The sequence below is a fragment of the Oncorhynchus tshawytscha genome, linkage group LG31 (assembly GCF_018296145.1).
Source record: "Oncorhynchus tshawytscha isolate Ot180627B linkage group LG31, Otsh_v2.0, whole genome shotgun sequence".
NCBI classification, from domain to species: domain Eukaryota; kingdom Metazoa; phylum Chordata; class Actinopteri; order Salmoniformes; family Salmonidae; genus Oncorhynchus; species Oncorhynchus tshawytscha.
Genome location: NC_056459.1, coordinates 12698253 through 12712766, shown reverse-complemented (window position 1 = coordinate 12712766; position 14514 = coordinate 12698253). Strand labels below are relative to the sequence as shown.

General features: G+C 43.2%; 1 protein-coding gene across 8 annotated transcripts in view; it reads right to left on the bottom strand.

Annotated features, from left to right (window-relative positions):
* Positions 1-5734: 5734 nt before the first annotated feature.
* The window catches only part of LOC112229688 (tropomyosin alpha-3 chain), a 34491-nt gene continuing 25711 nt past the window's right edge, over positions 5735-14514 (bottom strand). For 4 of the 8 annotated variants that reach the window (XM_024395648.2, XM_024395647.2, XM_024395654.2 and 1 more), the window contains 3 exons: positions 14011-14080; positions 13745-13823; positions 13027-13387 (listed from right to left, as the gene is read on the bottom strand). In XM_024395648.2, coding sequence (XP_024251416.1) covers positions 13384-13387; positions 13745-13823; positions 14011-14080 — 153 coding nt within the window. In that variant the 3' untranslated portion in view covers positions 13027-13383. Of the gene's footprint in view, positions 7163-13026; positions 13388-13744; positions 13824-14010; positions 14081-14514 lie in introns of those variants that run through there. The other 4 variants (XM_024395651.2, XM_024395649.2, XM_024395656.2 and 1 more) reach the window with 1 other exon arrangement.

The following is a 14514-nucleotide window of genomic DNA, read 5'->3' as shown; positions in this document are numbered from 1 at the left end:
TGATATTGATCGTGCACTCACCGCTTCAGTGTTGCCAACTCCTCAGTAAGGAAAGTAGCTACTGGCTGTCCTAAAAGTCGCTAAATGACGTCCTCACCTAATTTGCCATATGCATGTAATTGTGATAGATGCTGTCTGAGAGAGGAATAACATTGTGGGAGAGACAAAATGTGAGTAAAAAACACCCTAAATATGTTTAGAACTACAAATGAGCAAGCTGCAGTGGCACACACAGTGAATAAAGTACCAGATATTTGAGGCCATACTCCTCCTTCAGCACTTTATGGACCCCATTGTTAATCTCCGTCATAACAGAGGCATTGTCAGTCCCTATCCCCAGGAGTTTTTATTTTTTAAGACAACACTTCTCGAGGAAAGCCACAACAGCACAGGCTATAGATTTGGCATCTCCTCCCTCCAACTCAACAAGCCCCAGAAATGTTGATACAATTGTCTGCTTGGTGTCATTAAAGTACCTTATCACAACCCCCAGGTACTTAGAAACACGTACATCCGTGGACTCATCGAGGAGGCTGAAAGACTGGTCACCCACATCTGTGGACTCATCGAGGAGGAGGCTGAAACACTGGTCTCCCACATCAGCGACCAACTTTTTCAGAAAGTATGATGCTAGAACACCATTAATAATTTCTGTGCACTTTGTCCTGTGCATTTTGAAGTGGGTAGCAGCACTGGAGTCTGAGAAAGCAGCTCTACATGCTTCTCTGATGTGATCACATGCCAGCATGGAACAGTGTTCAGCGATAGCTAATGCCATGGTGGCCTCAGCCTTTTTTAACCATAAATGGCAGCTTGTTTTGGGTGGAACTGTTATAAGACTTTGCCTTTTGACTATGTTTTTGAGATCACAAGTTTGGCGTAGAAATCAGCCTTCCAATACAGGCAGTATGCCAGTGGATCATCTCCAATAAACAGCTTCAACCAGCCTTTGAATTCAGGGTTTGATTCCCACTCCTTTCTGTATTTTTGAGTGTACAATTTAGACTGAGACATGATGAGCTAGCCAGCTAGATGTTTAGCTTATTTCACATAGAGGCAGACACAGAGTGGACAAGGTGAGTAAGTGACTGAGGCTGTGTGAGTCAAATGCAGTGATTGATTTTTGTACAGTGATTTATTTTAGACAAAGAACATTTTACATTTACATCCCGCCCTGAATGTAAGCCAGGGCAAGATCAGCCAGCGGCTTCCCGCATGTGAGATTCATTTGCAGTCTGGACACGGATTGGTGAACATCTCCTGTTCTGATTGCAGCTGGGAGGGACTGCTGCGCTAGGACTGGGCTGCCTGTGAGTGCTTTGGGGTGGGGTGGGGTGGGTCCCACGGCAGCACCCGCTGCTCGTTGAGAAGAGGAAGAACGAGTCTCCAATAACACCAGAAAGTCGCTAGATTTGTCGCCAAGCAATTTTAAAAAAAATGTATCACTAGAGGGGTCTGAAAACTCGCTAAATATAGCGACTAAGTCGCTAAGTTGGCAACACTGCACCGCTTACTCAAACCGGGCTTGTAACGGCACATTCATATCACACATAGCTAGTCGAACGGCCAAATCTTCATTGTGAAAATGCTGAAACATCAATCCATCGGCGAGTCAGTGCTACGTGTTAATTTTTGCCAAAAACGAAAGAAAAATAAACCTACAAATTCAGCTTGCTATGGTGTGAAATGGGCTTTAGACATTCTTCAGCATATAGTTTCTTCGGTGTACTTATCAATGCACCAACCCTCCCCACTCCTATCGATAAAATAGGTTCATTAAATTATACATTTTTCCTGTGTTTGAAGTTTCAATTGCATCCTGTGATTACTAAATGTGTTGTGTGATACACTACATGACCAAAAGTACGTGGGCATTAATATGGACTTGATGCCCCCTGAGCTGCTATAGCGATTAGACCAAGCTTCGCAGTCTGCCCAATTCATCCCAAAGGTGTTTGAGGGGGTTGAAGTCAGGGCTCTGTGCAGGCCAGTCAAGTTATTCCACACCGATCGACAAATCATTTATGTATGGACCTGGCTTTGTGCACAGTAATATCATCATACCGAAACAGGAAACGGCCTTCCCCAAACTGTCACAAAGATGGAAGCACAGAATCATCTAGAATGTCAGTGTATGCCGTAGCATTAAGATTTCCCTTCACTGAAACAAAGGGGCCTAGCCCGAACCATAAAAAACAGCCCCAGACCATTATTGCTCCTCCACCAAACTTTAGTTGCCACTATGCATTCGGGCAGGTAGCGTTCTCTTGGCATCCATCAAACAGATTCGTCCATTGGATTGCTAGATGGTGAAGCGTGATTCATCACTCCAGAGAACATGTCTCCAATGCTCCAGAGTCCAATGGCGGCGAGCTTTACACCACTCCAACCAACGCTTGGCATTGCGCATGCTGATCTTAGGCTTTTGTGTGGCTGCTCGGCCATGGAAAACGTATTTCATGAAGCTCCCGCCAAACAGTCCTGGTGCTGATGTTGCTACCAGAGGCAGTTTGTAACTCAGTAGTGGAGTGTTGCAACCGAGGACAGACTATTACGCGCTTCAGCACTCGTTTGGTCCTGTTCTGTGAGCTTGTGTGGCCTATCACTTCATGGCTGAGCCGTTGTTGGTCCTAGACATTTTTACTTCACAATAGCAGCCCTTACGATATCTTAACCGCCATCGATAAGAAACATTACTGTGCAGCCGTATTCATTGATCTGGCCAAGGCTTTCGACTCTGTCAATCACCACATCCTCATTGGCAGACTTGACAGCCTTGGTTTCTCAAATGATTGCCTCGCCTGGTTCACCAACTACTTCTCTGATAGAGTTCAGTGTGTCAAATCGGAGGGTCTGCTGTCCGGACCTCTGGCAGTCTCTATAGGGGTGCCACAGGGTTCAATTCTTGAACCGACTCTCTTCTCTGTATACATCAATGAGGTCGCTCTTGCTGCTGGTGAGTCTCTGATCCACCTCTACGCAGACGACACCATTCTGTATACTTCCGGCCCTTCTTTGGACACTGTGTTAACAACCCTCCAGGCAAGCTTCAATGCCATACAACTCTCCTTCCGTGGCCTCCAATTGCTCTTAAATACAAGTAAAACTAAATGCATGCTCTTCAACCGATCGCTACCTGCACCTACCCGCCTGTCCAACATCACTACTCTGGACGGCTCTGACTTAGAATACGTGGACAACTACAAATACTTAGGTGTCTGGTTAGACTGTAAACTCTCCTTCCAGACCCATAGCAAACATCTCCAATCCAAAGTTAAATCTAGAATTGGCTTCCTATTTCGCAACAAAGCATCCTTCACTCATGCTGCCAAACATACCCTTGTAAAACTGACCATCCTACCAATCCTCGACTTTGGCGATGTCATTTACAAAATAGCCTCCAATACCCTACTCAACAAATTGGATGCAGTCTATCACAGTGCAATCCGTTTTGTCACCAAAGCCCCATATACTACCCACCATTGCGACCTGTACGCTCTCGTTGGCTGGCCCTCGCTTCATACTCGTCGCCAAACCCACTGGCTCCATGTCATCTACAAGACCCTGCTAGGTAAAGTCCCCCTTATCTCAGCTCGCTGGTCACCATAGCATCTCCCACCTGTAGCACACGCTCCAGCAGGTATATCTCTCTAGTCACCCCCAAAACCAATTCTTTCTTTGGCCGCCTCTCCTTCCAGTTCTCTGCTGCCAATGACTGGAACGAACTACAAAAATCTCTGAAACTGGAAACACTTATCTCCCTCACTAGCTTTAAGCACCAACTGTCAGAGCAGCTCACAGATTACTGCACCTGTACATAGCCCACCTATAATTTAGCCAAAACAACTACCTCTTTCCCAACTGTATTTTATTTATTTATTTTGCTCCTTTGCACCCCATTATTTTTATTTCTACTTTGCACATTCTTCCATTGCAAAACTACCATTCCAGTGTTTTACTTGCTATATTGTATTTACTTTGCCACCATGGCCTTTTTTGCCTTTACCTCCCTTCTCACCTCATTTGCTCACATTGTATATAGACTTGTTTATACTGTATTATTGACTGTATGTTTGTTTTACTCCATGTGTAACTCTGTGTCGTTGTATCTGTCGAACTGCTTTGCTTTATCTTGGCCAGGTCGCAATTGTAAATGAGAACTTGTTCTCAACTTGCCTACCTGGTCAAATAAAGGTAAAATAAATTTAAAAAATAGTTGACCGGGGCAGCTCAAGCAGGGCAGAAATTTGACAAACTGACTTTCTGGAAAGGTGGCATCCTATGACTATGCCACGTTGAAAGTCAGCTCTTCAGTAAAAAACATTTTACTGTCAATGTTTGTCTATGGAGATTGCATGTCTGTGTGCTTGATTTTATACACCTGGCTGTCAGCAACAGGTGTGGCTGAAATAGCCAAATCCACTCATTTGAAGGGGTGTCCACATACTTTTGTGTGTATATGTGTATATATATACGCTCATCAAAAAGTTAATTTCCTCCCTCACTGATATATAGTGTAAGTGGTCGAGGAGTCTCATTTTGTTAGTAGGCAAACAAGACTGCCCTCCCTTCTAGCCACCTCTGAGGATACTCATGATTAAAAACAATAAGCTACTTGTGTCCTATAAAATGTCTCCAACTTAATTTGTTTTGATCACTTTCTACATTTATTTTGGGATCCTCCCGTGAATGTAGTTTGCCTAATGACTTGTGAGTGGAGAAGGACCGTCTCATTTCCATCCATGTTTACTCTCCTTGATCAATGTTGACCTTTTCCAAAAGAAGCGAGAGAGGACACATGACATGAGGAATCTAATTGATAAAAGGGCCAGGGTGTGTGTCTGGAGTCCTTGGGGGTGAGATGCTGTGAACGGTGAATCTTATTGGCCATTTCTCATTGACACACACTTTGAATTCAATCCTAACTACCAACACCTGATGAGATGAGGCCCAAGCCCTACATAAAGACGTGTGACTTACCACGAAGGGCTTAACGTACAATCACGTTAGGCTTCAGGGTAAAGTGTCAAAGGGACCAGGGGGAGATTTGACTGATGTCCATCTGTTCTGCCCCCTAGTAATAACCAGCCATTGATTACCCCCATGGTTTGAGGTCATTAAGAAGCCAGACTCCTGCAATGTTGTGGTGATGCGTACCAATCACAAGCTGATCCTGCCCGTTTACGTGGAGCCGGCTAAGGCCAGGCTTTCTTGGAAAACTGACAACGACCTGCTCTTCTGATTTCTGCCTCGGTACAGCAAGGACAAAGCATTGAGGATTCCCACACACACAAGGCACAAACTCGATATGAACCGAGTGGACACATACAAGTAGTGTTACCAAAACATGGACAAAGCACACAGACATTCATACAAATTCACTTAACATTTATGTTCAGACCTTATGGAGTGGCTGACATTTAATAAAAATGTCTGTATACAGTATGAAGACATGCTACACATCAAGACAAAAATGTGATTCATCATTTAATGATGACTTTTCCTCCCAGGTAGGAGCTGTACATTGCGGTTGTGCACGCAACATGATGGAAATTATACTCGTGTCTATATTTTATGCATGCATCCCTTACGATGTGCGTTTTTAAAATGGGCTAATTATAAAGCAACTCAGACTGAATTCACCCTTCCCTGGCTTGTGCAATCTAAAATAGTCTACACAACAATCCGATTGCACTTGGAGAATTTAACTTCATATGAAAATCCAGAGAGACAGTTTTGTATGGCAGTAAAAATCATGGCCTTTATTCAAAGAAAACATTACAATGGAACAAGACAAACAAAGTGGTTATACATCTCTGGTGAATTTCCAGTTAAAACATTGAGGTGAATTATTTTACGTGTTGTAGTTTAAATCCTACTTAAAGTATAAGTTTAAATCCCCCACCCATTTTCTATCATTGGCATGGTACTGGCAAAGTGATAGCCATTGATTTGTGAACCCAACAACCTCACTATAAACTTCTCAAACTAAAGGCTGCATTAACAGGCAGCCCAATTCTGATATCGTTTGACCAATAACCTCTGGAAAATATGATGTAATAGGTCAAAAGACCAATTTGCTTAAAAAAGTTCAGAATTGGAGAGTTGAGGCCGAATAATTAGTGTCATACAAGTGCAGCACTGTTTGATTGTGGCTATGGTTTCAGTAGGAGAAAACACATACATTAGGCAAAATATCATAAACAAATTATGCATATCCCCAAGGAATAGGAAAAACACAAAAACTTGATTGCATGATACCGCTTGGACATCAAATTCAGACCACCCAATGTGGTTTTTGTCCCAGACTATATTGGTGTAAAGTAGGCAAAGGGCGGGATAAAAGGGATATACTGTATATAAGGACGGAAAGAAGCCTAGTTCCATTATGGACCCTATCCCCTAATCTTTTTTGGTGTCTACTAATCATAAAGGATTGCAAAGGCCAAAGCAACGTAGTGACGCAGCCCTCTGATAGACCCCAACGCAGCCCTCTGATAGACCAAGTGGAGCTTCTTCAATCTCGCTTACCACTTCAGCACTTTCAGATGTGTGAACTTTGAGGGTTTAGTCATTAAAGGAAGGTGATACAGAAGAAAACAGAACCAGTCCATGGAATACAATGGCAGGACTGAAGTCAGAAGTGAATAATCCTATGTAGTAAATGGCTAGAAAAATCATGTGCCCAGTTTCCCCATTTTCTATGGTTGATCTTGAATGGATAGAAACCAAAATGGGATATTCTATGGGTGAGTGGACTGACCGTGTTCTCTTTAACTTGGCAAGGAATCCTTAAAGGCAGTCATGCTAGCCACATTCAAGAAAGGAGAAGATGGCATAGTAGACCACATAAGTATTACCGAGTGTCCCTATTAAAAGACCATTCCAATGGATAAAGGCAAGCCCTTCCACAATGTGTCACATTGATGAACTCTGTAACAAGAACAATCAAAGCTGTTGAGAATAAAGGTGTCATAGTAAATAGTGGTTTTGGCATGCTTCAGCATCACAAGGGTAAATCCCCAACAGCAGAGCGAGGAGAAAGGAGACAGAAAGAGAGAAGTGGGAGGGGTGGGTTCTCAGAAGCTGTTGAGGTCCTGCAGGGTCTGGTCCAGGGTGGCATGGATCTTGAGGTTCTCCTCCTTGGCATTGGCCAGTCTCTCTGGAGAGGGAGAGATTAATCATGTATTATACGTCTGGGTAACACGCCAAGAATCCCTAGGTACCACTAATGGAGCTCTCCGTTTTAAGGGCTACAGAACACTGCCATAATCAGCCGTTGTCAGTTTATGACAACTGACTAACCCCAATAATTACTTAAACCTGTTTTCTAACCGTTGCGACAGTTTCCTATTGCAATTATGATTTTGCCCAATATGAATGAGGGTTTGGGTAATGTTACCCTCTAAAAATATAACTCAACATTTCTAAAATGAGCAATCCTCAGTGGTAGGGTTGCAAAAGGAAGGTATTACTGGAAACTTTCGAAGTTACCCAGTAAATCACCAGAATGTTGGTAACTTTCCCATTGTTATTTTATCAGACGATAACTAGGTGGTCTTTAAGTACTTCAGATGATCATGTAACCAATTATCTCTGGGTCTCTTATTTTATGTGATAAGGCCACACAATCTAAAATTATTACTTTATAGTTGGAACAGTTTCAGAGTTATTTGAAATAATGCCATTGTTTATGCTTTCTTCATTAATTTAGCTATCTTCTCTTGAACCTTGTGGTCTATTCACTAGAAACTTATACTTTTAAAGTGTGTATATACAACTTACTAAAAAGTTACCATAAGCAGTCATGCTAGCCACATTCAAGCAACCTGTTAATACCTGTTACCTGTTAATTACCAAACTGGAGTCCGGTAACTTTGGTAAATGACCAGTAACTTTGCAACCCTATTCAGCGGCTTAACTTGTATTCATGAACCAGGCAGATATACAAAAGCTGCATTTACAAAAACAGTCCAATTCTTTCACTAGTCTTTTGACCAATCACATCAGATCTTTACACATCAAATATGTTTGAGCTTATGATTGGTAATAAAACCAATTAATGATAAATATATATAAATTGGGCTGCCTGTGTAAAAGCAGTATAAATATCCAAAACCCAGCATTTAGTGGGTCCCCGGGATACGCATTGAGCAACACTGCTATAAAAAAAAGTGTAGACAGTAAAACAATCAAGTGGATGTAAGAAGGAAAAATAGTGGAGCATAGTAAACAGAATGAATAATACAAATATGCAGAGTACAGAAAAGGTCACATTACCTGAGCATGGAGTAGAGGGAAGATGAAGAAAAAATTGCCACAAAAGGGCAGACTTACTAGGTCAACCACTAGGGCAGTGTTTCCCCAAACTCGGTCCTGTGGACCATGAGGTGTCGTTCTTTTGCCCTAGCACTACAGAGCTGAGAAATATGGAAAGGCCACTTGATTTAAACATCTGAACATAGTGGACAGGCTAGCACATTGTTCAAACAGTTGGAGGTAGAAGGGTGTGTTCACAATGCAACTGTTCTACCTTGTTAGCTAGCAAATAGATCCAAGTTAGCTAAACTTGACAAGGAGCTAGCACGTGGGCTTGTGCTTGAGAGATGGAGCCGCGTTACATTTTCTGTAATACCTGCGACAAGGAGTTAGTTGTCATCATTAGTGAATGTGCATTATGAACAAAACGGGAATTTTCATAGGACTGACGAGAAAGCCAGAAAGAGTTATTGCCAAAAAGCAGGTTAAACTACACTGCTCAAAAAAATAAAAGGGAACACTAAAATAACACATCCTAGATCTGAATGAATGAAATATTCTTAAATACTTTTTTCTTTACATAGTTGAATGTGCTGACAAAAGAAATCACACAAAAATCATCTATAAGCTGATCCAACTTTGATGTAATGTCCTTAAAACAAGTCAAATGAGGCTCAGTAGTGTGTGTGGCCTCCACGTGCCTGTATGACCTCCCTACAACACCTGGGCATGCTCCTGATGAGGTGGCGGATGGTCTCCTGAGGGATCTCCTCTCAGACCTGGACTAAAGCATACGCCAAGTCCTGGACTGTGTGGTGCAACGTGGCGTTGGTAGATGGAGCGAGACATGATCTTCCAGATGTGCTCAATTGGATTCAGGTCTGGGGAACGGGCGGGCCAGTCCATAGCATCAATGCCTTCCTCTTGCAGGAACTGCTGACACACTCCAGCCACATGGGCCAACCGCACCAGCATATGGTCTCACAAGGGGTCTGAGGAGCTCATCTCGGTACACAATGGCAGTCAGGCTACCTCTGGCGAGGGTTGTGCGGCCCCCCAAAGAAATGCCACCCCACACCATGACTGACCCACCGCCAAACCGGTCCTGCTGGAGGATGTTGCAGGCAGCAGAACGTTCTCCAGGGCGTCTCCAGACTCTGTCACGTCTGTCACATGTGCTCAGTGTGACCTTGCTTTCATCTGTGAAGAGCACAGGGCGCCAGTGGCGAATTTGCCAACCCCCACCTGTGGACGTCGGGCCCTCATACCACCCTCATGGAGCCTGTTTCTGACCGTTTGAGCAGACACATGCACATTTGTGGCCTGCTGGAGGTCATTTTGCAGGGCTCTGGAAGTGCTTCTCCTGCTCCTCCTTGCATAAAGGCGGAGGTAGCGGTCCTGCTGCTGGGTTGTTGCCCTCCTACGGCCTCCTCCACTGGTCGTCTCCTGATAGCGCCTCCATGCTCTGGACACTACGCTGACAGACACAGCAAAACTTCTTGCCACAGCTCGCATTGATGTGCCATCCTGGATGAGCTGCACTACCTGAGCCACTTGTGTGGGTTGTAGACTCAGTCTCATGCTACCACTAGAGTGAAAGCACCACCAGCATTCAAAAGTGACCAAAACATCAGCCAGGAAGCATAGGAACTGAGAAGTGGTCTGTGGTCACCACCTGCAGAACCACTCCTTTAATGGGGGGGTCTTGCTAATTGCCTATAATTTCCACCTGTTGTCTATTCCGTTTGCACAACAGCATGTGAAATGTATTGTCAGTGTTGCTTCCTAAGTGGACAGTTTGATTTCACAGAAATCACACTGAGGAAGGGAATACCTGAGCAACATGGACACTATAGGACCACGTTCAGCAAAAGGCCGCTACGCACTTCAGGCAAACGCAGCGACCGAGCATATGTACATACTTTTATGGTATAGCACAAATTCTGGGAGTGACTGTATACGACGCTCTGTCACTCTGTTTGAGTAGGGTGTGTTGGGCCTTTAACGCAATTGTGGAACGTTGCAGAAAGAAATGTAATAAATAGAACTGACCCCTATTCTGCATGTCAGAGGCACGTTTGTTCTAAGTAAAGTTTCAATCTGAACATGCCACAATTTGGCCCAGTTGACCGCGGCCTAGGATAGAGTCACTGGGAAAAGTTGTCATGTTTTTCCTCATGCAAGAAAGATATTCCCCTGAATATTCAACCACTGCATCCTTAAGTTGAAGTGAATTTACTACAATATTTTTTAATCACCATAAATCAGGAATGTGATCATATTAAAATCTGAATCAAGTTTTTCTAATCGAATTGAAATCTCTATAATCGGAGTGGCTGCGGGTCTGGATTTTCTGGAAACCTGATTTTCTTTAGGCTAAAGATGTCTGCACATGTATTTTTATGTAGCTGCTGCACACTCCATTGACCCCTCCTTGATCTGCGATGAACACCCTCGAAGTATTTAGGCTACACCTTTGTTGTACTAAGGACATGGTCGATACGTTCCAACTATTGCATTCCATACCTCTGTAGCCTATTAAGCACAAGTGCGATTTCATGTGATGCTTTTCAGGAGGGGTTGTTTCAGAGGAGCTACACCATGAAGAGGACGTGAACAGGACGTGAACAGGACGTGAGCGCAGTCATTTTACCTGCCACACCAGAGATGTAAACAGATGCGGGCGTGGAAGCAGAATCAGAAGCACACCGTCTCGTCTGCCAGGAATCTATTGACTTTGGGTTCAATACGAGTAGCCTATATGGACAGCCATATTTCTATTGCCATCTAAAATAAAAAAAGTTCAGTAAAATTCTACAACCATCTGCAGTCAATTAGCCTTGTTCATTAAATCAAACAGTAGTTGGCTAGCTGTCTCTACTTTGCAGGGCAGAACAAACGCATATCCATTGACAACTTTGTCCTATCAAATCAGAATATCGGGGAAGGGTCTATTCTACATTATCCGCTGCCTCAAAAGTTAATACAACTAACACTATCTGCAACTGCCTTTCTGTTCTTCAGCTGGTTTGTATGTGTGAAAAGTTTATAAAACCCATTGATACTATAGATTACAACCTACCTCGAAATTATGAATGAGGTAGACTACAGTTCCATTTAAATGTGTGTTTTTCCCCATACAGGTAGGCCTGCTGCTATAGTTGATGTAGCCTACTACTATTGGTCATGTTTCTGACATTATCATACTATGAAGCAGAGTGAATGGTATAAATATTTTGACACTAAAAAACTATTTCAGGCACTTTGTATGGTGCAAGTGCAAAAAGGAAACTTCACGGCTTAGCCGCAAAGTGGTAGGACACACAAACTCACAGAACAGGCACACAGAGTGCTGAAGCGTGTCAATTGTCTGTCCTCAGTTGCAACACTCACTAAAGAGTTCCAAACTGCCTTCTGGAAGCAAAATCAGCACAAGAACTGTTTGTCACGAGCTTCATTAAATGGGTTTCCACGGCAGAGCAACTGCACACAAGCCTAAGATCACCATGCGCAATGCCAAGCCTCGGCTGGAGTGGTATAAAGCTCGCCACCATTGGACTCTGGAGTAGCAGAAACACATTCTCTGGAGTGAGGAATCACTTCACTATCAGGCAGTCCGACGGACAAATCTGGGTTTGGCGGATGCCAGGAGAATGTTACCGGACTGAATCCATAGAGCAAACTAAAGTTTGTCGGAGGAAGAATAATTGTGTGGGGCTGTTTTTCATTGGTCAGGCTAGGCCCCTCAGTTCCAGTCAAGGGAAGTCTTAACGCTACAGCATACAATGACATTCTATACTGTGCTTCCAAATTTGTGACAACAGTTTGGGGAAGGCCCTTTCCTGTTTCAGCATGACAATGGGGCCTGAGTGTTGTGAAATCTGAGAATGTATTGTAATGTTTTTAAAATGGTATAAACTGCCTTAATTTTGCTGTACCCAATGAAGAGTAGCTGCTGCTCTGACAGTAGCTAATGGAAATCCATAATAAATACATATGTCCCCGTGCAGAAAGCGAGGTCCATACAGCAATGGTTTGTTGAAATCGGTGTGGAAGAACTTGACTGGCCTGCAGAGCCCTGACCTCAACCCCATTGGGATGAATTGGAACGCCGACTGCAAGCCAGGACTAAATCAGTGCTCGACCTAAATCTATCCATCTTACCTGACCAGTTTATAAATTGCGTGACATCATAGAATTTTGCAAACCCACTCCACCAAGATAACCCGGAGCAAGTACAAGACGGGCAACTACAGGAGATCAGATGCAACACAGAACGAGCCCAAACCCAAGTTAGGCTGTCAGACAGTTGATGGGGTGGATCTTCATATTGAAATTTGAATGAGTTTATTTTTCAAGCATGTTCATATTTCATGTAAGCTGCATTTCTATTCAGTTGTTGTTGTACTGCTCGTGCACCATTGTGCCTCATCTAGTTGTATGTGTAAACAAACCCTATCAATTATGTGACATCTTGTTTGAATGACCTTGTTGCAGCGGCTCTCGATAAGAGTAAATGAGCAAAAATACCACTGTCACGTTTAAATGAAACCTTGTGCTTTGCCCTGTTGCGTTCTTATTTCTAGCCTAAACCCCACTGTGGAGGCACCATCACTACTGCCAATCCCTCTGCTCATTAAAATGTACAATTTCTACCATGACTATTTGTGGAAAAACAAACATGGTAAGAGCAACAGGAACCATTGTGTTTGTGATGTCACTTTGAAGCCCCCCCCCCCAAAAAAAAACATTGTTAGAGACAGCAGACAGGTTTTTCCTCCTCCCTTTGTTCAACATTTATATAGAATCACATGTAGAGAACAGGGTGAAACATGGGACAAGGCAAGATAGAGAAATACAAAGAGTGCAGGCTTGAGCACAGTGCATAGTGACCCAAAGAAACAAATAGTTGCCCGAGAGGGAGGGAGAGAGAGAGAGAAAGAGAGAAAGTGAGGCAAAGGACTAAGAGTGAAAAGAAAAGCACAAAGGGGGCAGATTTAACAACCACGTAAGGAATGAGTGAAGATGGACAGGAAGGAAGGGGGAAATGGATGTTCATCAGGAGGACTGAGACGAAATTCTTGAAACCACAACAGGGGAGTGAGGAAGTGAGCTTCCCGACATTTATCTGAAAACAGAGGGGTTGAGAGACCGTGACTCAGTAATTCAGCTATTACTTCACAAACCACCTTTTAAATGTCACACCACACTTAGATATTTTTTCCAATCACAAAAACCCATTAGTATAAATAGTGTTGGTTGGCAGATTTTGTTGCATGACTCAAGCTTTGCTTTTGCATGATGTAGTTTGTCACATATGCCAACTCCTTAGAAAAGTGAACATTACATGGCTGTTAGGTGACGTGTTATAGAGAGTCAGGTGTTTTTCCCGGCCCCCTGACTTCAGTGCAGTGGAATATTAGATTCTCAGTCAAACCCCACAGGCCCTGCATGCCAACCACACACACGGTCAGTCCGTATTTACATGGAGGTCATGTCATTGAGGGCATGGTCCAACTCCTCACTAATGGCCTTGTACTTGAGTTTCTGTGCATATAGCTCATCTGTTCAGAGAGGCCAAAGAGTGAAGGGAAAAAGAGAAAGAGTGGAGAACAGGAGGGGAAAAAAACAGGAGAATGAGGGAAGCTGCTAAAGGGAAAGTAATATATGCTAAAATAGACTGATTAAGCCAGAACAGGACCCCTCCTGTATATCCCAATGCACCGTCAAGGCAAAGCGTCTGGATCCTACCTTCCAGATCATCGATGGTCTTCTCCAGCTTGGCCACAGACCTCTCAGCAAACTCAGCACGAGTCTCAGCCTAAGAAAATAAGTCAAAACAAAGCATTCAATCAAGAAACTACTAAATCCTTGATGACCTAGACTAAATAGGTTAACTTGTAGACTACAAAAGGAATTAAAACCAAACTAACCTGACTTTGTGAATAAAGAAATATTGGGACAAATTCACGTTCGTCCCATATACCTAGCACGCAATGATTGCATCAAGCATGTGAGTCTTGAAACTTGTTGAAAGCATTTGTCATTTGTTTGTGATGCATTTTAGATTATTTTGTGGTAAATGTAGTGTGTAATTTGAGTGTGTCACACTCATGATTACAGATGGTCCTGAATAAAATTGTGAATAATGATGAGTGAAGGTGGAACGCACAAATATCGTAATCCCAAGACATTGTAATGGTGAGAGGTTAGCATAACAATGAAGGTTAGCATTTTGGCGGGGATGATATTTTT